At 40.8% G+C, this 26,818-nt stretch overlaps 1 protein-coding gene and 1 long non-coding RNA gene across 5 annotated transcripts in view; both read right to left on the bottom strand.

Moving 5' to 3' along the window:
- Positions 1-12,480: 12,480 nt before the first annotated feature.
- On the bottom strand, positions 12,481-14,914 carry LOC137599093 (uncharacterized). Its single transcript, XR_011036750.1, has 3 exons — positions 14,392-14,914; positions 13,614-13,762; positions 12,481-13,268 (listed from the first exon to the last, which is right to left on the bottom strand). It is a non-coding gene; the product is annotated as an uncharacterized lncRNA (long non-coding RNA).
- A 1,220-nt stretch (positions 14,915-16,134) lies between these two features.
- Positions 16,135-26,818, bottom strand: part of adamts18 (ADAM metallopeptidase with thrombospondin type 1 motif, 18) — a 149,408-nt gene continuing 138,724 nt past the window's right edge. For 3 of the 4 annotated variants that reach the window (XM_068311285.1, XM_068311293.1, XM_068311310.1), the window contains 6 exons: positions 25,254-25,448; positions 21,366-21,436; positions 21,043-21,208; positions 19,611-19,806; positions 17,167-17,317; positions 16,135-16,471 (listed from right to left, as the gene is read on the bottom strand). In XM_068311285.1, the coding sequence (XP_068167386.1) occupies positions 17,202-17,317; positions 19,611-19,806; positions 21,043-21,208; positions 21,366-21,436; positions 25,254-25,448 (744 nt within the window). In that variant the 3' untranslated portion in view covers positions 16,135-16,471; positions 17,167-17,201. Of the gene's footprint in view, positions 16,472-17,166; positions 17,318-19,610; positions 19,902-21,042; positions 21,209-21,365; positions 21,437-25,253; positions 25,449-26,818 lie in introns of those variants that run through there. The other variant, XM_068311301.1, reaches the window with a different exon arrangement.

Here is a 26,818-nt window from a genome sequence, read left to right as displayed (position 1 = left end):
TGATGACCATCACTAAGCATAATTTGATGGATGAAATAAAAATTTTGCGTTGGTGCCCCTATGATATAGATTTTACTCCCAATAAATTGGATGCAGTTTATATAAGGCTTGGGCTGAGCAGGGTCTTTCGTCATACTGCACTTTCTTTAAACAAGGGACAATAAATGATTTCCAGACATTGAAAAGAATATATGGGCTAAATAATAATGACTTCTACAGATATTTTCAGTTGCATAATTATATAGACAATGTTTTTAAAAAAGGCCATAAAACATTTGAAAATAATTTACTGAAAGTTTTTATTAGTGTCTATGGGGCAGACTTTGGGCATAAAATAATATCAAGAATATACAAAGGTCTTCAAGGGTTGGAAGATTGAAAAGATTGAGAAGTATCAAGGGTTGAAAGAACAGCTGGAACAGATGTGGAAGGTCAAGGTTAATGTGGTCCCCGTGGTAGTAGGAGCACTTGGGGCAGTGACCCCCAAACTGGAAGAGTGGCTCCAGCAGATTCCTGGAACAACATCTGAAGCCTCAGTCCAGAAGAGCACAGTCCTAGGAACAGCTAAGATACTGCGCAGAACCCTCAGACTCCCAGGCCTCTGGTAGAGGACCCGAGCTTGAGGATGACACACAGATACCACCCCACAATGGGTGGTATCTGAGTGTCATATATATATATATATATATATATATATATATATATATATGTATGTATGTATGTATGTATGTATGTATGTATGTATGTATGTATGTATGTATGTATGTATGTATGTATGTATGTATATGTATATATAGGGTTTTTTTCCTATTACTATTCTGTTACTATTCTTTATATAACACCCCTTGTTTTGTTTTGGGGTTTTTTGTTTCGTCTTGTTCTGTTATGTTAATGTTTGTTTTTCTTTTTTTTGTTTGTTCTGAAAAAAAAAAAGGACACCAGCACACTTCTCCTTCATTCCGCAGGCATCTTCTCACTATCTAAGATCCTGTTGAACAACCCAGTCAGAAACTCTACTGCCACCTCTCCTAGACACTTCCATACCTCCAAAGGTATATCATCGAGACTGACTGCCTTTCCACTCTTCATCCTCTTCAATGCCCTCCTCCCTTCATCCTGACTAATCTTTGCTACTTCCTGGTCCACAACAGTCACCTGTTCTAGTCTGTTCTCTCTCATTTTCCACATTCATCAACTCTTCAAAGTACTCTTTCCATCTTCCCATCACACTACTGGCACCTGTCAGTAGACATCCTTCCCTATTCTTAATCACCATAACCTGCTGCACGTCCTTCCCATCTCTGTCTCTCTGTCTTGCCAATCTGCATAGATCAGTCTCTCCCTCCTTACTGTCCAGCCTAGCATAGAAGTTATCATAAACCCCTCGTTTGGCCTTTGCTACCTCTACCTTCACCTCACACTGCATCTCCCTGTACTCTTACTACTCTCCTTTGTCCTCTCAGTGTCCCACTTCTTCTTAGCTAACTTCGTTCTCTGCATACACTCTTGTACCCGCTCATTCCACCACCAAGTCTCCTTATCTACTTTCCTTCCAGATGACACACCAAGTACTCTCCTATCTGTCTCCCTGATAACATTAGCTTGTAGCTGTCCAGTCACCTGGAAGCAAGTCCTTCCTAAAAGTCATGCAACACTCTTCCGTTTTCAGCTTCCACCATTTCGTCCTATGCTCTGTCCTCTTCATCTTCCTCACCACCAGAGTCATCCTACACACCACCATCCTATGCTGTTTGGCTACACTATCGCCTACCACTACTTTGCAGTCACTGATCTCATTCAGATTACACCGTCTACGCAAGATGTAGTCTACCTGTGTGATCCTACCTCCACTCTTATAGGTCAGCCTATGTTCCTGCCTCTTCTGGAAGAAAGTATTCACTATAGCCATTTCCATCCTTTTTGCAAAGTCAACCACCATCTGTCCTTCTGAATTCCTCTCTTGAAAACCAAACCTGCCCATCACCTCCTCATCACCTCTGTTTCCTGCACATGTCCATTGAAGTCTGCACCAATGACAACTCACATCCTACCTGTGGAGCATACCCACTTACAACATTGAACATCACACCTTTAATTTCTAGCTTCATCACTCTGACACTCATTTTACCTCCAGGACATTCCTAACAAACTCCTCCTTCAAGATAACTCCTACTCCATTTCTCTTCCTATCTACACCATCATAGAACAACTTGAACCTGCTCCTAAGCTTCTAGCCTTGCTACCTTTCCACCTGGTCTCCTGAACACACAGCATGTCTACCTTCCTTCTCTGTATCATGTCAACCTACTCTCTACCTTTTCCTGTCATAGTTCCAATATTCAATGTCCCTACTCTCAGTCCTATCCTCTTGGCGTTCCTCTTCTCTTTCTTCCTACGGACACACTTTCCTCCTCTCTCTCTTCGACCAACAGTAGTCCAATTTCCACCGGCACCCTGTAGGAGAACACTACCGATGGCGGTCGTTGTTAACCCGGCCATCGACCGATCCAGTATGGAAGTCATAGGTTTGATATGCATGTTTGATTTGGCAAAAGTTTTACATCAGATGCCCTTCCTGACTCAAACGCTCTGCATTTATCCGGGCTTGGGACCGGCACAATAAGACAATGGCTTGTGTCCTCTTGCAGCTACATTCATTCATAAAATATGATGCAGCAAAAAATATTTAAATGATTGCTTTCAGAATGAAGTTTGGAAATGTGAATGGAGTTGTGATGTGATGATGTTCAGCTCAGGGATAAAGGTCAGAAAAGTCTTCTTTTTTTTTTGGAGATGCAGAAATCAGGAGAATCTATCAGCATACATCTCTTCTTATGTGTTTGAGAGTATTATTTGTTTTGGAGTTGCTTTTCTTTGTCTATTTTATTTTATTTTTTTAATTTTCATTTAAAATGTAAAGAAGTTACACTTAAAAATATGACAGTTGAATTATTAAGTGAACATTGCCCTCTGGTGTTCAGGCAAGGAACTTACTTGTGTTACGCTTCATGTCTTCATTGTGCTTAAAGTTGGTTATAAGGCATCCCATACACATACATATAGATATGGACACTTTCTGTATATCTATTGATATTAATATATTGATGCTATGCACAACATGGGGGGGGGGGGGGGGCAAACATTGCCTTGTGTGAGATTGAGATGGATGAGCTTCCTGCTTGGCATTGATCAATGCACATACATACACATAGTGAACAACCACAAGAACAGCAAAGCCAAACAGGACAAAACAAACAGGCAGGGGAGCACTGCTACACCTGGTCCCCATATGGCCCCAAGGATCCTAATTAATTCTTACTTTTCAGGGGAAAATTATTAGAAAGCTCACACTCCGGAGAAGATAGATGAAAGAGTTGCAGCAAACACGGATCAATAATATTCAGAGCCTCAAGGAGAAAATATATCAAGTAAAAGCTTTTTTACTCAGTGGATCTGAGTAGAGATGCTTAGAAACGCAGCTGGTGTGTCCACCTTTACACTCAAGAGGGAGAGAGAGAAAATGAATGAGAGCATGAAAAAGAGATATTTCATTGTCTAGGCTATAAAGTAAGGGCTGAAGAAGAATAAAAAATTCTTCTGTATTGCTGGTTAGTATATTTATACATTGCTGTGGTCAAGAAAGTCTAAAAACACTGACCAGGTAGAATGTAATCCGGAAGAGTGTGTCACAGCTAAATATACTGAAATGTGCAAACAGGACTAGGGCAACAGTGTCAGTTCATAATGTTCTAGTTATCAGAAAATATATTAAAAGCAAAATGCACGCGCGTGCACACACACACACACACACACACACACACACACACAAACACACACTTCAACGAATCAAGACTCAAAACGTAACAGTTTTTTTCAGACTGTATAGGTTCAGATGATTTCTCAAAATTGAAATGTGCATAGACAATGACTCTTGCTGATTGCCAGATGACAAGCTCTGCTGATACTGTAGAACACAGCAGCAGATGGGGTCATATAGACAGTCAATAACTACAAAAATTTCACAGTTTATAAAAACATAAGAAAGTATAATTAGGAGGTATAGACAAATCAGAGTTGAAAATGCTCAACATGGCTGTTATGCCCCGGTCTAGGGGCATAACAGTCATGTTACATAACATGCTTGTATGCCCCCCCCATCTTTTCACCACCAAAAAAAGGCCAGCGACAACAAGCAAGCCAAGTTAAAAAAAAAAAAAAGAGAGCAGTTTTTGTTTTTCTCAGAGGGAGAACAGGTGCCAACATAACAAAATATCCTAAATCAACCCTACCTTCCTAACAAAAGAAAAGGGAAATAAATAACAATTTACTAACCTGACTATCTAACTTAAAACAGGAGAAAAGGGTTCAAAAGAAAATGGCTTCTCCCACCCACCAAATGCTCAAATAGTCTTCCAAATGTTTAAATTTACAAGGAGCTGCTTAACAAGTTCACCTATATGATCGCTACTAAAATTACTACTGCACAGTTTCATCAAGCTGGCGTTTCCTGGTGGTGGGAAGGCGGGCTGTTCAAATAGGTCAGGGGCCCGCCCCCTGACCAATCGTGCGGCAGCAATCAGGCAAGCCAGGCAATGAGCGGACACCATCTGCTCCTAATTCCCTCATTCAAAAAAAACCACACACACACAAACCAGAGAGAGAGAGGGAACACAGCAACACAACACACACACAACACAGTACATGACCCATGGGGTCATAACAATGGCGCTTCAGTGAAGAGGACCAGTAGAAAAGGTAACTATGAAATAGAAGAAATCAAGATGGAGATAGAAGGCCTATGAGAGGTGGCCTTGGAATGTGTGATGGGTCCGGAACAGGAAGCCAGTGGGGGGCTCCAGCCAGATATCCATCGGGTCTTTGCCTGACTCTTAAATCATCCAGTGTGGCAGATACACAAAGGCAAGACCTGACGCAGAGCTTTCAGTTGTTTTTTCTGCTGTTTAATCACGGAGATTTGTGAGGGCTGAATTGTTTAACATTTGTGGACACGCCTAGTAGCTACAAATGAGGCTCACAACGCTACTCCCACACAACAGAACACCAATAAAACCCCCTGCCAATGTCATAATCTACTGGCGGCTGATACGAGGTGCAGCTATATTGTTTGGGTGAAAGAAAATGAGGGGGTGATGAGCAAATGGCAGAAGGAATATGAAGAAATGAGTAAGACTGCATCTTGACTGTCTTTTGGTTTGTGTGGGAACATGCTCGATGAACTCACATCAAGATGTTAGGATAACTGTCAGTTGTGAGCAGTTTCATCAAGGTTTACTGCATGGCAAACCTACAAATGACCATCTTAGCCAGGCTGCCTGACATATCAGCTTGAGAAGGAGTGTATAGGATGTAATTAAGAGCTGACCCTGATTTATAGGTTAGACTGACCTGCAATGCCTAGTGCTCTGCCAGCTAGACTAGGGGGGGAAAGGATGGACCTTAAGAACATGTTGAAAACAGAGCTGCATTGATCAGCACGGGAAGGGAAGGTATTAATAGAGACAAGCATTTTCTTCCGCTCGGTGTGCAAACTGTGTATGCACCTTCCAAACAAGACTTTTTTTAAAAGACTTTACAAGGCTCATCACCAGGCCACACAAAAACAACCAACCATGCAGACTCCCACTCATGCCTATGGACAATTTGGTGTGACAAATTCATCTAAGCTGCATGCTTTTGGTGAGAGGAAGACGGAGCACTCGGAGAGAACTCACACAGACATGATGAGAACATACAAAGTCTTTGGGATTTTGGACATTCCAAGACTTCTGTATGCATTTCAAATGAATAATGCCAACAATGTGAGGACATCAATGACACAATGACATTCACAAAATGTGATCTAAGTCTAACTAGTATTCTAGAGCTGTTGATCAACATTGGTGTCACAACTAGATGACGGCTGTGGTGAAACTGTTGGTTTAGTTGTGTCGATTTGACAAATCTTAAAATGTTTCTCATCTGGATCCTGAAGTAGACCATCATTATTGAAAAAAATGTTTCTTTAATGTTTCGCTCAAAGTGACTCCTAATTCTAGTAGTACATTGTCATGGTCAAAGAGTCATGACATAAAGGTAAAACTGTCATGGCACCATTGCTTGTAAGTGATATAATAGCAAATCACAGCCATCCTGGCAGAGGGCTCAGAAGGCCAATTTTCTTTAGTTTTATCGGTAAATGTGTCAATATCCATTCGAACTTGTTTCACATTATGTACAAAATTTTTTTAAAAATCATTGCAATCAAGTAATCAACTACTGAGACAATGAGTTAATCATCGGAGATATGTAAGTTACCAAAGCTAGACACCTATGAAGTCCATAACACAGCTGTAGACATGGAACAGACCTAAATTCAAGTTAGACAGCTCATCAACATCGACAACATTTCATTCAACATCAAGTTTCAGGCAGGACTGAGAAACAGAAAGTTTTACATTAGCTCAGCAATGCCCTAAAAAAAGGTAGAAAACATAAGCTGCATGGTAGGGACATACATACAGTATGTATTATTCAAACATTCTAAATATAAAATTTTAGCCAGTAGACATCCATGTGTCTGAGAAAACGTACAAAATGTTCACCAACACAAATTAATCAAATATACTCTCATCTATAGTAAATATCCACCTTCGCAGACAGACCTTGATGCTTACTGACCGTGTATTTGTGTATGTTAGTTTACCTATCAAATAGTGTGTATACACGTGGCCCCTAGCCTGTAGCATCTGGCTCACAGCATGCCAGTAAACAAAATACAGCCGAGACAAGGTGGTGGCTCCAAGCTCCATGATTCAAGGATCCTGGTTGATTAAAAAACAATCGCAGCCACCTCAGTGCAAGACAGGGTGAAATAATCATCATAAGAAAAACACTGCTTGGTAGCATAAATCTCAACATCCTCCAATTTAAGAAAGTTTCGAAGGGGTCAAAAAGTAATCATCTGTTTGAAACTACTGAAGAGGCCAAGCAGATTCCCACTGGGTGACCTAACAAGTAATAACAAACTGAATATCTAATGAAAAACAACAGTCACTGTGGTCATGGAGATGGCAAAGCAGAATGCTGATAAAAGTCCTGCATTAGCTTTTTCATAAAAACTATTTTTTCAACAATTGAAGGGACAGCTCAATCCAAAACATTGTTAACTCATGGACTGAGTCTTTGACTCAGAAGAACAGTCCCTCATATCAAGTCCCTCACATCTTCTCTCTCTCCCAACCTATCTCCCAAGCTTTCTCTCACTTTCTCTAACTCTTACCTCAACCAGTCAAAGCAGAGGACCACCTAACGTGATGGTTGGATTTGCTCAAGGTTTCTGACCATTAAAAGACAGTGTGTCCTTGCTGCCGTTGCCACCTTTTTTTTATTATGCAACTGTTGGATCTCTGAAATAATTAAAACTATTCTAGATTCTAGATCTTATTCTAGATTCTATCAAACCATTCTTCAGATAGAAGGTGGTTTAATATCAGTATGGAGAGGGTTCATAAACGTTTAAATTACCGTAAATAATAAGATAAATAGTTTGTTGCTGTGTCGCGGAATTCATTATTTGTGTGTGGTTCCTGGAATGCATTAACTGCGAGTGATGAGGACGCACTGTAAATCAAATTTGAAACAGGTTATCGTCTCTTTATTTACAATTTGATCTCAATTCTGTTTGTGGTATTTTAATTTGTTATTTCAAATTACAACTTTTGTTGGCCGTGAGACCCAGTATTTTTGCATGTACAGTTATGAGTATCAGATAAAATTACTGTTTAGAGCAGGGGTATTCAATTAAAAGTCACGCGGTCCGGTTATAAAAATTTCCTCTTCGTAAAAGGTCCGAACCCAAGTCCAGCTTGTGTCTTATAATTTATTATAAATTTTCAATATGTTTAACTGAGTACACAGCTAGCTCTTTTACCTCACCATAATTAAAAATAGACCCAGGCAAATACATTTCAAGCCTTTATGTTAGATTGAATAAAACACACTCCTCAGAATTAAAAATAAAGTGCAATAAGAGCTGAATAATCCTTTTTCTCGTAAATTAAAGACATCTCAGCTTCAAGAACTGAAGACTTCAAGTTAAAAAAAAGCATTAACATGTTCAGAAAGCATGAGTAAAAACGGGGTCTTTCAGGGGAAAAAATGCAAACAGAACTTTCTTCATGAGAGAAAGGGGTATGTGGCCTGCCAGTAATTTACTTGTACACAAGTAACCTTGTGCACACTTTGTGCCTGTGCACACCTTGTAGTGGTCTCTGTCATGTATGGTGAAAGTGACCACTGGACTTTGGCAGCATCTCTTTTATTGCTTCATGTAAGTCCTCTCCTCTTGTGTGTGTTTCATGATGGTGTTACACTCAACAAAGAGCTCCTTATCTTTGTGAAGGAACCTGAAACACACAGAAGCTACAACTCATCAATGGCCACAGATATAGATGGTGCTCTCTGAATAACTGCATAAGGATGATTATATTTCTGATTTTCTGGTTGCAGTTGAAGCTGACAATGGGAGTTTTTCCACACATCTCATCTTTGTTTTCCCTAAAACAATGTCTCAACAACAGCTTTTAAGCACTTATTCACAACTGTCCCGTCACTAAGAGATGTTTAATGTTGCCCCAAAATCCACCATCCACATTTGTTTGCATTTTTCTCGGTCATTTTGCCCTCAGTGCGGACTTCATGAGATAATTCTGTGCAAAAGCTCGTGCTTTGTTTCGTAGTGGCACTTCATGTTATTAATTAATTAATTAATTAATTAAGTAATTAATTAATTAATTAATTAATTAATTAGTGCTACGTGTTCAGACTACTGTATATGAGGTAAAATGGTTTGAACTGCCTGACGGAAGAATAAACATAAATTTCGTCCACTCATTGTTAACCAGTGGTTTCCCTCATTAACTTCCCTTCGTTCAGAGCTATGCTGTCCTCACTGGGCCTATTTCACAAAGGCGGGGTTAACATACCCTGAGGTAAACCTGTGGTTCTGGTTTGCTTTATCCTGAACTTGGAAAAACCAGGGATTTTGATTGCGGTTCAGGGTTAGTTTTTCTAACCCAGAGTAAATTGATCCGCAGTTTAACAGAAACAACAACTTGAAAAAAAGCCATCATCAATAGAGCCCCGATTCATCGATTCACCATGACGACGGACGAGACGCACAACGTAACGCTTTACAGAAGTCGGAGTACAGATTTTAATTTATGAATATAAAGACTTCGTGGAAATTTCCAGAAGAAACAGAACAGCATTGCAGGTGCAAAGAAGAGCGAGATGCCGTGGGAGTGAGTTCCTGCTCAAGTCGATGCGTAAGTTCTAAGTCCGTTGCACTCACGGTAAAAATATGTAGGTAAACGGCTTCAAGAATAGTTTATTAATTTTATTTAGGTGCGATCCAGTGGGGGGGGGGGGCGCACGTCAGCAGCTGAGAATGAAAATAAAAACATCGTTCACACAGGTCAGACCTCTGCATCATCTCGTTAGGGATCCTCCTCATCCTCATTATGTTTGATATTGTACAGTAAATATTAAGTGGACGTTTGACTGTTCAGTTGTTTCATCACCAACATAACACTCTTCATGGACATAAATGCGCTCTCATCTATATCAGGTTCTGTTAAATAATGAAATAGATTAAAACGTTTTATTGTTGTGTAGATAAAACAGTAAATCAGCATTTGCGCGTTACAAAACAGTTGAGAAGGTTATTCACACCATTGCATATACCTATATTATATAAGAACTGAAATCAAGAGCTGACATGTAGCTCGTTTGATACAGTAATAGCCAAAACTGCCTTAGTTCTTACATCAGTGGCTGTGACATTGTACTGCTTATAACCGCTTTAAGGTATTCCAGGTTTTATTTTCTGTCTGTTTTAGTCACATGATACACACAGGAGTTAATATTGATTTAAAAAAAAAAGAAATTAACAAGAAATTGAAGAAAACAAAGGTGCAATAATATTTTATGTTACTAATTGTTCTCTTCCCATTGCTTCACATTCTGGTGGAATACAGAGTGTGACATTTATCCTCTACTGAAGTATTAACAAATTCTCATCCCTTTTTAAGAGCATGGATGGACAGTAGCAGAAGGGTCCCAACTGCACAGACTATCACAGTGAAATAGACGCTCAGTGACCACCAGTGGGTCATTCTGTGGAATTCATATGTAACTATGTTTTATTGTCTTCATCATGTACTGTATTCCCATCTATCGGCTAAAGAGGTTTATAGAATTCACTTTCTAAAGAAATACTGAAAATAGAAATGCTTTACTAGGACCTCCAGATTAGGACAGATCTGGACATAGAAATACCAAAGCACACGTTAGAGGTGGGTAATGGTCACAGGTGAATCATGTTAACTATTAGAATGTTAAGTATTGTATTAATGATACAAAAACTAACTTTATATTTGTCAGAAATAAAGATTACCACAGGAAATGCATATTGTATGTTTTTATTTCCCGCTGTGATGGTGGTGATGGCGACTCTGAAATGATTCTGGCAGATGGTGTCTGTCACTGCTCTGCCGTCCTGGATAGCAGGAATCATCCTGAGGTGTCGTAGGCTCTCTCCTGTAATGTATACTGGATTCATTAGAGTGGATTGCACAATGAAGCAAGCAAATTATTGTGCAAATCTGTAGATTACTGACCACATTACAGTCTGCTGCTCAGGTAAGAACATATATCCAAGAGTCAGGAACGGACCCAGACCCCCACATCAGAAATGTAGTCTGCAGCATCGAATGATCTGGACACATATTTGTCTATGATGCAGTCTTTAACATGTTGAAACAATGTTCAGTCTACATGTACCTAAATGGGAATGTGGGTACCCTCACATCTGTGCAGCCAATTACATTGGGAAATCCTAAAAGACATTAAAAATAATTTGCATTACTTCCGTTTTATTTATTTAGTAGTCTGAAAGATGTTTTATTTTGAAAAGTGACGGCTGTACGGAATGACGTACAGACGAATACATACGTCTGTTGCGATTCACACAGGTGTCGATCACGTGACAAGTTAACCCTAAATTAAACGCCCTCAACTGTGCCAGTGTTCCGGATTAAAGTCAAGGCAGATTATCCTGTGATCGCCCAAAAAGCATTGAAAACCCTGTATCCATTTCTAACCTCCTGTCTTTGTGGAGCGGGATTTTCTGCAGTGACCATAAAGAAAACCAAACTGGGGAGTGGACCGGACGTCCGGAACACACTTCAGGTGTCATTGTCTCCCCTTACCCGTAGATCAGCGGTCCCCAACCCCTAGTTCTCATTATTGTAATTATTATTATTTGATTGACTTGTTCACCTTTTTATTGGAAATGATCAGTATTTCTCCTACTATGAATGCACTGATTGTAAGTCGCTACATTTCAAAATAAGCCTCATTAGTGCAGTCACTTCAATCGAGTTTTTTATATAATTATTTCTTACAATTATTTTGTTTACAGAGATGTTGATTATCAATTTATGAAAGAAAAAAGGTTGTTAATTGTATGTTGATGTCTGCATTTTACATAAAACCACTGTGGGTGATTTATTACTAGACTACAGTTGTCCTGTCGTCATTAACATTATCGAGCAAATGAAGACGGGTTCGTGAAAATATTGTCTGAGATGAAACCGGTCCATGGCAAAAAAAAGGTTGGGGACCGCTGTGATACATCATTTGATGTACTTGGTTCAGTACTGTCTGAATCACTACATTCACTTGACTCATCACTCTTCCTGTCCTGACTGTTGGGATTGAAAAGAGTTTTATCGGGGTCTTCATCTCAGCTTCCATCAAATCCCTAAAACTCGCAATCGTTTCCTACAATGACCTCAAATTAAATACAAATAACATATTTCATATTTAATAGGAATAAGACATTTACATTTCTATGTAAACAGGATAGGACAGTAAAAATTTGTTAACATTATGTGCAGATTGGCCCAAAGTGTTTTGAAACAAAAAACAAATACTTTCACATTATTTTTTGTTTTTTGTTCGTTCAGCACTTTTAATCGACCAGTAAAATATATTCCAACTTAATGAAATTGATGTAACAAAATTAATTGGGTGAATTTTTTGTCATTGTAAAAAAAATAGGTCACACCGATTTTTCATTCTTATTTTAAGGCTGACAGCCCAATGTGGCATTTATGTGAAAGGGATATTTCTGTAACTTGTTTGATATTATTTTCTTCAACAAGTATGGTCAGACCTGGTTAGAAGTAATGTAAAAATGTTATCAAAGCATTAAATCTGTTAAATGTGTTTGAAATAACCTGTAGTGTCAAAAAAAAAATCACTTTTTGATATTGGATGCTTCCTTGGAATTTGTACACTGGTCAAATCACTATTTTGGGGAGATCACTTCCGGTCACAAGCACATGACTGTCACATAGTCATGATACCAGGATGTTAAGTAAACATACCTTAGGGACTTAATGAGTTAAGATCAGACATAAAACTTTAACGAAGATACAGGAACATTCAAAGTGCATGTGACACTGGTGTCACCGTGGGTTTTTTGGGGGTTTTAAGGCTTTGAATAGAGATTGAATAAGGGGATTACAATCCAGATCTGATTTTTGCATCAGATGCCATTGCCGATCAGTGTGAGAAGATTGTCCTGGACCCAATTCCCCACACCCAACACCGTCCAATAGGTTTCAAGATCAATGCAGTAATTTCTCTTCGCATTCAACATCTGCAGGAAGCTCCTGTGGATGTTCTATCAGTCTGTGGTCGCCAGCGTCCTGTCGTTCGCAGTGGTGTGTTGGGGAGGGAGCGTCACCAAAACACGGTGAAAAGTAACCATACAAATAAATAAATTAGTAGCAAGTACCAGGATGTATTTTGAACACAAAGAAATGAATCAAACAATATCAATAACAGTAAAGATCTATCTTTGTGTTTTGTTGAACAGGTTTTGTATCTGACATGTTGGACCTCATATGTGACAAAGTCTTGGTGGACCCCATGCAATACACAAATGAGATGTTGTCCATTCCTCTCCCCGAGAATCTGTCTGCCCAGTATGAGCGTCCTGACAAGGAGGAGGTCATTGCCAGCTACATGACCAGGTTCAACCAAGACTCGGTATAAATCCAGCGTAATGGCCTTTGTCTTCAGGAAACTCCTGGCGTATGTGAAGGACCACACATGCTGGGATGACAACCCGGATTCTGCGTCCTAAGTAGCCCCAGCACCAGCCAACAAAGGTGCGATAGGCCAGATGTCTGCACCATCTACAGAAAAAGGACACAAAACTATTTATTTCACAATGTTTTCAATCCCGAGTATTACAACTGTTGTTGATTTCCTGACAGGATGGCCCTGTGTTCTCATTATTATTATTGAATGTATTGTTTTATGTAAATAAATGCTTGTATATGTCAACATAAATGGATTGTGAATACCAAAAAATGTTCAACATGTCTATTAATAAGATAAAAATTAAGGTATCGCAAATACAATATATTAGACTTTGTTGTACCTATATGTCATGTTACTGCATTAATGAAGGAATGCCTAATGAAGCAAAATAAGACATAACTAGTTTTTATTCCGACATTTTTCAAAGAACGACTTACCGATGTATTGGTCTCAGACGTGAAGGGCCATACTCGGCCCTCAGTACGTGACCGGCCATTTGTAGGGTGTACACGTTTAGGCACACAGGCTGGAACCCAGGATGTTGAGTCATGCACGGAACCTCATCAACCTGCAGACGGCTCCTTACCTACAGTGAAAAACATGGTAAAGGTCATTTGAATTTACAGTTGTAAAAGTAGCCGAATACCGTAGAGACATAACTTTGTGGTTTAGCTGTGAGCTTGCTACTTGTATCTCCAAACAGATGTTTTCTGCTTCTGTTGGCATACATTCACAGTGTCCGTAGGAACACCTGTACAACAGGTGAAGACACCTCAAAATAGAGTAGATAAAGGCATCACTGCAATATGGTTACATCATTTCACCATTAACCTGGTGTGATGGTAGCAGGTGTCAGCTCCGTGTGTCTTGTCAGAGGACTGCATCAAATATCGTGCAGCTTAGTAAGGGGTTAAATCAAGGTGAGAGAAAAATAAAGTAACTTAGCCGTGAGCAGAAGCTAGCATTAGCTACATGGTAATAGCTATCAGAACCACCATCAGACTTTACTGTCACTTATAGAAATACAGCAACATTTTAACAGTAAACACATCTGTACATATACAAAATACATAAGACATATGACATTTTTACTGTGTGATAAGAGGCGGGAGTAGAAACAAAAGTAGCTACCGGACGATGCTAACGTCCTGTGATGACGTAGGTTACACAACAAAACAACACAGAACCAACTAAGTAACGTTCACACGTACTAACCATTCAGAAACGTCCTGCTGCAGCCGCACAGTCGGTGTTTCTTCTGGGTCCGACTCAGGGTCATAAATGTGCGCCGACACGATCTGTCCTCCAAATGCCATAATGATAACAAACATAATGCCGGTCAGTGTCCCGTTAGCCTAACGCTCTCCTTCAGAGGGGCGTGGCCCAGGTGAAGGAGGCGTGGACCAGGGGAGCTCATTAACATACTACAGCCGGAGGCCTGAAACGAAGCGTTTTGTGAGTAGCTCAGATGAGCGATTTTGAAAAGCTGATATTTAGGACCACAGATCACTTCAGGTCAAAATATTTGGAATAAAGTCTAGTTGGACCTCTGGCAGCTAAGTTAAAAATACATAATATGGGACCTTTAAGAACTCCTTCATCCCTCGATCCATTAAACTGCTCAACTCCTTTCTGGGAGAGATAAAGAAGAGAGTCCACACGAAAGCTGAGGGATGACACAAACAATGCACCAAAAACAATGCAAACACTATAGACATTTCAATTTACCCATACGTAACTAGGCCTCTTCATTTTTATTTCTATAGCTATTTATGATTTTCTATTTTATTATTCTTGATGGGTTATTTATTAATTTTTCTATTTGGTGTTGTATTACTTTCTATGTGCTGGTGCTTTCTGTGTGCTTTTTCTGTGTTTTGTGTAATTACTATGCTGTGTGCGACGGAGAAATTAATTTCCCTGACGGAACCTCCTTAAGGGATTAATGAAGTTATACTCTACCCTACTCTAACATCCATTTCAACGACCCCCTTTGACACACCCTGACTCCCCCATCAACCACTGTTGGGGAGCCAGATGGGTTTCGACAATGGTCGTTGGAATATGAGTAGCGCTGACCACACCTCAGTTTTAATCAGCTGGGACGAGACCAGCCACCACCAGAACTGAAGAAGCCCCTTGGATGAGAGGTAAACCAGCCACTGTAAACCTCACTGAGCAATGTTTCTTGTGATAAGAGCCTACAGTATTTGTTACGGTATAAACTGTTCAAACAAATGGGTGGACCAAAGAGTAATGAAAAAGCTGTGGTAAAATGAATCAAATTGAGAACCAAGGGAGAGAAGGTGCAGATATAAGGGAGCCCAGGAAGAGTAACTGGAGGGGTGAGTGCGAGGAAAGGGGGAATTGAGAATGTCCAGGTGAGGGGAAATCAAAAAGTCTGATCTGTAATTCTGGGAGTCTGAGTGTGCGAGAAGTGTAATTCTTAACATTGGTGGCAGGAGAATTTGGCAGGGAGGCATACCAATGACTGTACTACTGACAGTCATTGGTCCTAAATCACAAGCTGAACTAGCATAAGAGTAGGGAAGCCATCTACTGATTGGTGGCAAGTGTGTTGGAAAATAGTGTTCCGGCCCTCGATAATAAAGCCACATGCAGCCTTTGGGTGTGGCACTCACAAACACACCCACCCACCCACCCACACACACACACACACACACACACCCACACACTAACACACACACACACACACACACACACACACACACACACACACACACACACACACACACACACACACACACACACACACACTCACACTCCGGGCCTTTCTAAATTAAAAGGTGGAAGCCAGAACTGACTTGACTCAAAATATTGGGAGCTTAATCACCACACTGTCCTGGTGTTTGAATCCTCTTCTTTGACTTATACACCTAAAAACAATGGTTCAATGTTTACTAGAACAGACAAAAAATGACTCAGAGGAACATGAAGGATAATAAATTATATCTCTATTTATTTCTGTGCAGAGGAAAATGTTTGTAGGACACTGCTCTGAATCCGGTATGAGTTTGCTCAAGAGGCATCTAATAATCAAGTGACTCATTTCAAATCCACAAGCCAGATGTCTAGAGCTGCATTTTGAGTAAACTTCTGTTGAGAACACACCTACACTGTTCTCTTGCTATTTTGACTGCAACCCACTCTCCCAACAGTCATCCTCTTCTCTCCCACTTCACCCTACTCTTCACTCTCCGCCAGGCCTGCAGACGACACAGGCTTTCATCCATAGAGAGAATGTAGGACAGAGGAGAAAGATCAAGTTGTCTTCCTGTAGATATTTGGAAAAAAATAAAATAAGGGCTTGCAATGAGTAAAATGTTTTTACATATATAGAAAGACAATTTTTTAATAGCATTTACATAAATGGAATGCCTTTGGAAAGTCTAACCAAGAATGTTTAAGCAACAGCAAACATAGCAAGAAGAGAGAGTAAAGGATAAGTGCAAAAGACCACTGATTACTAATGATTCATGTTCTGTAAAGTAAACTGTGGACCTGTGGGTCACTGGTACAATCCTACAGTTTCCTACAGTTTAAAAACAGAAATAACATGCCAATAACGGATCCATTGTATACGTGACAAAATTTAAGACACATGTTATGAACCATAATAACTTAAAGGACGAAACCAGAAAAAAATACAACCAGCTAAAAGCTTTATTGTTCTATACTCTTGATTGCTTGTAATTTTAAGGTTTCAAAGTATCAACATATACAGTATATTACATCAAGTCATCAGATGCTCTGTACTAAATTCCAATTCCATGGTAACCTGTGATGACCACTTTGACAAATGAGCTTCATCGGCTCCATACCTTCCTTACCAAGAACCATCAGTGGTTTCTCTCTTTCTCTTTCTTTAAAATTCAATAGTCAAGTACTCCAGGGAAAATCATACAAGCGTTGAGAACAGTTCCGTGTGCAGTGAGTAATCGCTCCCAATGGCTTCTGTGGTTTTGTTACCTTCAGACGTCCAAAGCCACAGACTCATCAGAGTGCTATACCCTCGTGCTGGAGCAGGACTTGCAGCATTGTTGTCCATAGAACTTGTGGTTACAAAAATCATGCTGGGGAACCAAGTGACACCAGCTGAAATGGTCCAGACAGTGTTCATCTGTACAAACAAAAAAGCAAAGCACATTTTAAACAGCAAAACTAAGGTAACAAATCACAACAAGAAACTCATGTTCAGTCTATGGGTAGATTTTATAAATTCATACTTAGTTTTAATAAATTGAAATATAATGGAAAAATCATGAATAATTAGACATTAACATTCTCAGTAATTAAGGTGAGCTATTTAAGTGTAGGGGGATTCCTTATATGAGTGATTCATTTCTTGTGTTTCTGTTGGCCAAATAGAAATTATTCTTTTCAAAGCTGCTCACTTAAATAAGAAATCGAACATATAGGTAATGCTAGCAGCTGTTTTAGGCACAACAGATGTTTAAGCTAAACGCTAATCTTTGTGAGATAACTTGTCCATAATATTGCCAATGAGATGGTTTAGCACCGTCTTCATTTATAATGCTAGCATGATAAAAAATAGGACTAATAGGTCGTATTGGGTTTCTCTGTTTGTTAAAGCGCTTTGAAAAGTCTACTGATGTGATTAAAGGTCCCATATTATGCTTTTTTAAATTCATGTCATTCAGCTGCCAGATGTCCAGCTAGACTGAAGTTGATTGAATATTGATACATCCATTTCTGCTCTCTAAAGGTCTGTTTTAATGGGGTGTAGCTCTCAGCTCCCTATCTCCATCCTCCCCCCTCTGAGCCTTTCCTATCTCCCTTCCCCCTCTGAGATGACCAATCAACACTGCCCCCACGCATTCACGTGCGTTTTTTTTACTTGCGCCACTTGAACACGCCTGCATTACAGATCGATCGATTGCCATAGTCTGGAGCTTTTTTAACTTTCAGTAACTTAACTGCTACATATTCTGCTCTAATTCTTCTCCTGTTTTCCACTCTTGTTTTTCATGATATTACGGTGGATTTTTCAGCGCTGAGTGTGGACCTGCTTCCTCAGTCTTTGCTGAACAAAGCCTCGTGGCTCATTGTGTAAACATGATGAGACCGGCCGGTGAGATTTACATCCCGCTTCAAAGCGCTGATTTATTTTGATTGTTAAAGTTGTGTTTTCAAAAAATCGGCATGGACAATGACAGATTGTGGATAACACAGGAGCTAATGTAATTTGAGATTTTACCGTTAAGACCAAGTTATTCTCTTGTATTCTCGCGCACGTGCTTGTGTGTGTGTGTGTGTGTGTGTGTGTGTGTGTGTGTGTGTGTGTGTGTGTGTGTACAAGCAGCTCTCCGATCACCTAGGAGAGCTAAAGCTGCTTTCATTCACCAAAAAAACAGACAATTGTCCTAAATTAGTAATTAATGTGCAACTGGTTATGTGTTCGCTGTGATGCTGGGGATAGCCTCGGGGGGACACAAACACACACACACATACACACACACACACACATATACACCTGACTGAAGCAGCGCTAACTAGTTAGCCAAATGCTAGCTGAATTCAACAGCTTGTGAAGAAGCTTCAGTGTATAGCTCTGAGCCAGGTCATTACCACCCACCGCTACGTAGCCTGATCAAGAACCACACACACACACACACACACACACACACACATACGCACATACGCACACTGACACACATGACTGAAGTGGACCTAAGTAGTTAGCCAAATGCTAACTGAGTTCAACACCTTGTGAGGAAATTTCAATGTGTAGCTCTGAGCTAGGACATTACCGCACAATGCTACCGGAGCCTGAACGAACTCCCCCCTCGGGAACTGCCACGCCCTTGGGCATGTCAACCAAACAATATCTTTAATCACTCTGTCCAATCACAGGACGGATTTGTGATGTGACAAATACACTCCAGCAAAATACAATCATTTTCATTCGGTCCGGGCCATGAATTCCTAAAACTCCAAATATCTATTGATGCAGGAAGCGTTTGTTTACCAGATTCTAGGAGTTGGTCGGGTTAGGGAGGACCAATATGTATATGTAGAGACCTGAAAAAGTGTGATTTTCATAATAGGACCCCTTTAATTAAATGCTATACAAATAAAGGTTGATTGATTGACAATGAATCTTCATGGCAATTCATCCAGCAATTGTTGATATTTCACTAATGTCATCCCTTATGTGAAAACTATTGCTAACCATCTGGTAGGCCAACAATGGGGTGGGTGTTTGCAACGTGATTAGTCAACTAATTGGCTAAAGAAGCAAACACTGTATTAATAGATTTTCTTGTGCTCCCAATCTTGAAATTTTCTTGGATCAGTCATAATGTTAAATCTAAACACTACTTCCATTCCATTATATGGTTTCTGGAAAATGAAAATAGATGAATTTGCATTTTTCCCTGAGGGGAATTCACCTTTATGTGTCATTCCAACAGCTGTGACCCGGCCGGGGCTTTGTGGCGGAGCTGGGGGAGCAGCAGGGCAGAACTGTGTGTTACAAGCCCTAGAAGTGACAGGCCTCTGGAAGGGCAGGCAGCCAGCTGCAGAGCGCCCTTGCCTTAGACACTGGATAGACCGAGTCTGGACTCCCCCACCACAGGACACAGAGCACTGACACAGTGGAAGAAGAGAAACAGGAATAAAACAGGGCACAGTGAGCAGAAAATAGACCGAGTCTGGACTCCCCCACCACAGGACACAGAGCACTGACACAGTGGAAGAAGAGAAACAGGAATAAAACAGGGCACAGTGAGCAGAAAATAAATGAAGGTACAGAGAAATAAAAAGGGGAAAGAGGTCTAACACTGGAGCACAGGGTGAAAAAGGAATCATCATGAAAGGAGCAGGGAAGGAAGAGGAAAGGATGGAGACAGAGACAAAGAAGAGATGAAGAAAACAAACATTCCATCCACCATGTACTTGCCCGCCAGCAAGCTGTCAGGAGCTATCTACTCTGGTGGAAACATACAGATCACAAGTTTGAGATGAAGCAGAATAAGACAATGTGCTGAGAGGTTGCCCTGAAGACCTTTTGCATAATAGATGATATACTGCTAACACAAGCTGCCCCGGTAGGCTGTGTAACAAAGTGAAGCTTTTGTATTACAACTGAGGTCCATTCTAAACAGCCAGCCTCTACTGGCTAAGAGACACATCTGACCTACCACCACCTACAATGTATTATCTGCCTCAGAGGTTTTTGGGGAAGTAAAACTATTTGAACACAAAAAAACTCATTGTTGTATCTCTGTCGTATATCTGGTACTTTTTGTCCAAATCATGCCAGGTCAAGGATGAGTTTAACAACTGGAAAATAAACATAAACAGTTGTTCGCAGTTGACTGTTAACTCAAAGAAAAAGAAAAATTAAAATAATATATCTTAAAAATGGGCAGACAAACCCCACTGTAGAGCAGTGATTCTCAACCAGTGGGTTGTGACCCAAAAGTGGATCGCAAACCTGTTTTCAGTGGGTCGCAGGCCTTTGCTGGGGCAATAAAAAAAATGTAAAAAATCTGGGGGGGAGTGGATGTCTCTGTTGTGATATTGTGTGTTCTCTGTATAAAAGGGTTTTTGGGTGAAATGGATGAAACTACATCTCTGGATGACTTATGTACTTATGTAATTGTGTCATGACTCGTCGTATATTGTTCCTGTTGTTTCTTTAAATTATTTGGAAGCTAAACTTCCAACTTTAACGAAAACATGTCATGTGATATGTATCCCATGATGTATTTGTGTGCCAAATATCCATTTAGTGTAGCCCAAAATGATATGAGGGTAAAGGTCCTTTTTGGTGATATTACAAACAGGAATACATACGTATGTAGCCCTGAAGGTCTGTACCTGTTGCCAAGGGGAAGTATACCAGCCCGAGACCACAGCAATGGAGGTGGTCCTACCAGAGATGAACTCAGGGAGTTCAGGACACGGACCTCGGTTGCAGCTCTGCTGGAGATCCACCAAAGGTTTGGCCATGTTCCTACACCTCCGTATGGGGAACTCCATGTATCTGTATGGCAGATGACAGATGATGATTTCCAAATGAGTATTCGTACACCTTTCAATTTTCAAACTCTCACGTATAGTGCACAGATGACATGAGGCTTGAGTTTGTACATGTTTATTAAAGAGTGAGGGATGTCTTAGCTGCGGCTGAAGGCACATACCCTCCTTGCGAGTTTCTTTCCCTGCAGTGAAGCTCTCGTTTCTGGATGCCTGAACCACAAGACCTGGAGCACTGAAACAGAAGGGATGGTTTAGAAAATCAACTCTTTTCACTCCGTGCATGAGAGAGAAAATATGTGCATCCCAATTGCACTGCAGTAACCAAAATACTAAGTCATTATATTTGATAAGACAGTCTACTGTATATACTGTAGATGTATGTGCATGTGTGTCTGGCTTTTTTAGAAATCCAAACCATAGTATAATCTGGGGTGCTTGCTGTTTGACCTTGTCTGTCTTGTGCTGCAAACCCAACCACTAAGTTTGGAAATATTATCAACACAGTTTACTCCTGTTCTCATTCTTCAAACTGTTTTAATACATAAGCAGATGAATTTATACCAACAAGGCTAAACGCTAGAAGAACATCATCATCAATTGTCTGGACAATGTTACAAAACTTATTTTCTTCTGGCATTCAACAAAGCTGGACGTATTCCTCCTTGTCTATTGTCTTTCCTTCTAACCCTCATGGCTTTCTTCAAAACCATCTGTACCAATTATGGATAAGCTGGGCTCTCAATGCAGTGGATAAAATCATTTCTACAAAGAATGCTGGTCGGGGGAACCTATCTGTCCTGACGGGACGTTCGCTGCGGGTTACATGAGCAACTCTTCGGAGGAGTGGAGAGTCATGTGCCTGGCAGTTCTTTCCGTGGAGGATGTTGAAGATCTATTTGGATTTTGGATTTATAATAGCAGTGCTTTTGCCCTCCTCGGAGTGAGCATTGCCCTAATGGCAGCAAATAAAGGAATCCAAAGGCCAAAGTGGGCCAGGAAGTGGTGACACAGACTGGTGAGCTCACTGCTCTGGGTGAGGGAATAGCAAGAGCAGGAACCCGGCTGGACAATAGAGTGCAATACGTCAGTCCACTATGTCTACGCTGAGGGCTATGTCTATTCCTATGTTGTATTGCAACAACAGCATTTTCCCCCATTTTGGCAACCCCATGTTATCAGTCTGCAGCTGATTCCTCATGAGGAGACAATGGGTGAGAACTGAGTTCTTTCCCTTCCCTGGCACCTGTTGTTGACTCTCTGGCTGTGTGATCTTGATCAAGGACTTCCAACAGAACACACATACATAAATATTGGACATAAGACATAACTTGCATACATATCTGCTCTCTGCTTGACCTGTCATGTGACTGTTGTTATCTCTGTGCAAATATTTGTAGCAATAAGGGGATTTTTTTCCCCCCAGTCTTCATTACGCTTCCTGTATGAAGTGTGGTAAAGTTGTTTTTTTTTCTTCTTCTGACACCCTCCTTTCCCAGTTGACCCGTTCAACCCCCCCCCCCCCCCTTTTTTTTTTTTTAAGTAGCAGTGTCCCATAGAGGTTGAGCGGCCCAGTACACCTCACTAGTAGGCTGTGCGAACGTAATTTACCCACGGGAATCAAAGTACTAATGTGGGACACATGTTAAGACACGAAGCACCCCCTATCACCCTGTATTGTTTTTGTAATTTGTATTATTTCAGTTTATGATTTTGTGGGCTCATATTCTGTTCATGTGCGATGTCAAATTTAGTATTTTAGTAACGAATGCATGGGTACAATGAGCAGAGTTCACACAGGCACTTTGGGCAGCCAGGTGGCCTTAGGGGTCCTTAGGAAGGCAAGGGCAGCGATTCCATATTGTGTATATGGACAGCCTGCGGCGCACAGAGAAGAGGCTGATGTGCGTGAGTCTGTGTGTTTCAGGTAGGCAAAAGTACATTAAAGTAAGGATGTGGATGTATAATTTGCATATGAATGTGTTGCCTTCTGACCAAAATACAACTGGCATGAATGTACAGAATATGGGGAATGTTTCAAGTAGTTGCGGGGTGATTAGCTATTCCATATTGTGTATATGGACAGCCTGCGGGGCACAGAGAAGAGGCTGATGTGCGTGTGCCTGTGTTTTTCAGCATTTTTCAAGTAAAAGAACCTAAAAACTCATGCACGCCTGGAAGTCCGTTCATTTACGTCCAAGTGTGCAACACTAACTTAGTTCTTAATTCTCAATTTTAATTCCTAAAAATATACACATCAATTACAAGCTACTAATGTGAGTATATATTAAAACTGTAAACTATAAAATGTACAGTTCTTGTTTAAAAAATTACTTGATTTTTCCTACACTAGAATCAATCTATTGCAAGATTTCATAAAATGTATAGTCATTGTGCTGCATGGACAATCAATTTCATGAGTTGTTAAGATGGTTTGCCATAAAGTTTAGCGTTTTTTTTTAAAATTTATTTATTGTTATTTTCACGTCTCTTTTTGCATTAAAATGTTCTATAATCACATTTTTTGAGGAATATACCAATGTGTGCCACTTGAAATAACTGAAATAATTTCAAAATATTTTTAAGAAAAAAGATGTCACATTGCAATAATCACACGAACATTTTTAGTAGAACTAGCTGGAAACCGCTGAAGAAGGCAAAACTATTATGGTCTATGATTGAAAGGCCCTGGCAAATATACTTTTGCTCATACAAAGCTAAAAACCCACAGAAACTCATTTTGCTAAGCTCTAAATCAGGCAGACAAAGATACTGTATAAAACCAACGGGTTATGTGCTCTAGGATGGTTATTGTGTGAGGAAGTCTGGAGTGGCAGAGAAGTATGTTAGAGCGGTGCAGGACATGTATGAGGACTGTAAGACAATGGTGAGGTGTGCTGTAGGTGTGACAGAGGAGTTCAAGGTAGAGGTGGGACAGCATCAGGGATAGATAGATAGATAGATAGATAGATAGATAGATAGATAGATAGATAGATAGATAGATAGATAGATAGATAGATAGATAGATAGATAGATAGATAGATAGATAGATAGATAGATAGATAGATAGATAGATAGATAGATAGATAGATAGATAGATAGATAGATAGATAGATAGATAGATACTTTATTAATCCCGGAGGAAATTGCATACGCTCTGAGCCCCTTCTTATTCGCTATGGTGATGGACAGGCTGACAGGAATCCCCATGGACTATGATGTTTACAGATGACATTGTGATCTGTAGTGAGAGCAGGGAACAGGTGGAAGAGAAGCTAGAGAGATGGAGGTTTGTCCTGGAAAGGAGAGGTAGGAAGGTTAGCCACAGTAAGACAGAGTACATGTGTGTGAATGAGAGGGGATCAAGTGGAAGAGTGAGGTTACAGGGAGAAGAGATCAAGAAGGTGGAGGATTTTAATTACTTGGGGTCAACGGTCGAGAGGTGACGAAGCGTGTACAGGCAGGACGGAACGGGTGGAGAAAAGTGTCAGATGTGATGTGTGATAGAAGAGTTTCAGCTAAAATTAAAGGAAAGGTGTACAAAACTGTGGTGAGACCAGCGATGTTGTTTGGTCTAGAGACAGTGTCACTGAGGAAAAAACAGGAGACAGAGCTGGAGGTAGTAGAGATGAAAATGCTGAGGTTCTCTTTGGGAGTGACCAGGATGGATAGGATCAGGATTGAGTACATCAGAGAGACAGAGAGGCCAGACTGAGATGGTTTGCACATGTCCAGAGGAGAGATCGTGAATTTATTGATAGAAGGATGCTGAGTTTTGAACTGCCAGGCAGGAGGCCTAGAGGAAGACCAAAGAGGAGGGTTATGGATGTAGTGAAAGAGGACATGAAGGTAGTTGGTGTGAGAGAGGAGGATGCAGAAGACAGGGTTAGATGGAGGCAACTGATTCTCTGTGGCGACCCCTGAAGGGAAAAGCCGAAAGGAAAAGACGAAGATGTGCTCTCTGGGATGGATTTTCCCTTGATATTACTAAACTGAGAAATACCCATCATGACGGTCAATAATACTTGAGCATCATGCTTCTCTTTTCCTACCTCTCTCCAGGGAGTGAGGATCCACTGGAGCCTTTCGTTCCTGGGACAGCGCCGCAGAACACATGTCTCCTGGGCTTTGGGTTTATGATGCTGTCTGCACATGCTGTCAGGGACCACCACTGCTTTTGCACTGGGATTAGTGCTGCTGCAAAACACACTCCTTTTCCTCAAACTGCGGCCACAGCTCTTGGAGCACTGTAAGATGACAAGGGAGAAGCAGTGGAAGGAAAGATGCAGCTATGCAACTTAATGCGTGCTTACACTCTGCAACTTTGCCTATTATTTTATTATTATTTTTTCATTTTATACACTGTTATAATCCCCGAAGGGAAATTAAGAATGCACAGTCTAGTATGTTAGCCAATCACAATCATGCATATTAGTGTGCACAGGCCCCTATAATACACACAACGGGGCCTGTAAGCATGCAATGGGAGGAAAAGTGAGGGTAGCTGCCCAAATGAGCAGCTTGTGAGGGGCACAGTGCCTTGCTCAAGGGCACCTTGGCATTGCTCTGGAGGTTAGCTGACACCTCCCACTGTCAGCTCACATGCCGAGTGTTTTGGGGCGGAACCAGGAATCAAACCACCGATCTTGGAACATTGGATGACCCGTTCAGCTGCCTGCTCTACCACTGCCCAAAAATTTTATTATTGGCTTATTGTGGTTTAAACCTTCAGTTTTCACCTCAATTTGGCATCAAACATCACTCACAAAGGATAAATCCATGGACTGACACTGTAAAAGCATTAATAGCTCACCACTTGGTAGACATATGCGTAATGTGCGATCATCAGTTTGATGATCGCACATTACGGGCTAACATTATACGCAATAAACCAGTAAGTAAGAGATGAATGTGAGTTACATCTTTGTATGCTAATGTGGGTCATTAGCATAAGACACATCACCTGGGTCAATCCGCTGAAACAATCTTTTTGGGAGTTTCGAAAGGATTGCAAGGTAGGCATAAAAGATGACAGAAGTCTGTATGTTGGGGTATATAGGAAACCAACACACACGGACCAATACCTGCTTTTTGACTCTCACCACCCACTGGAGCATAAGCTGGGCGTCATCAGGACCCTGCAAGACAGGGCTGATAAGCTACCAACCAGTGCCCACGACCAGTTGGAAGAACACCAACACCTGAAAGGGGCACTGAAAACGTGTAGATATCCTGACTGGACCTTTGTGAAAGCCCACACAAGATCCAGAAAAGAGAACATCCCAGTGAGGACGGAAGAGAGCAAGCGCAATGGTATAGTGATCCCGTATGTGTCTGGAGTGTCTGAAAAGCTGAGGAGGATCTTTAACAAAGACAAGGTCCCTGTGTATTTCAAGTCGGGAAACACCCTCCGACAAAGACTGCTCCACCCAAAAGACCCCACACCACACAGTCAGAAGAGCAATTTGGTGTATGCAGTTAAATGCAGCGAGGAATGCTCTGTTGTCTACATAGGGGAAACCAAACAACCACTACACAGATGCATGGCTCAACACAGAAGAGCCAACACATCAGGACAGGACTCGGCAGTCTTCCTTCACCTCAAGGAAGAAGGACA

The sequence above is a fragment of the Antennarius striatus genome, chromosome 1 (assembly GCF_040054535.1).
Source record: "Antennarius striatus isolate MH-2024 chromosome 1, ASM4005453v1, whole genome shotgun sequence".
Lineage (NCBI taxonomy): Eukaryota > Metazoa > Chordata > Actinopteri > Lophiiformes > Antennariidae > Antennarius > Antennarius striatus.
The sequence above is the reverse complement of the archived record's forward strand: the minus strand, read 5'-3'. Positions and strand labels throughout refer to the sequence as shown.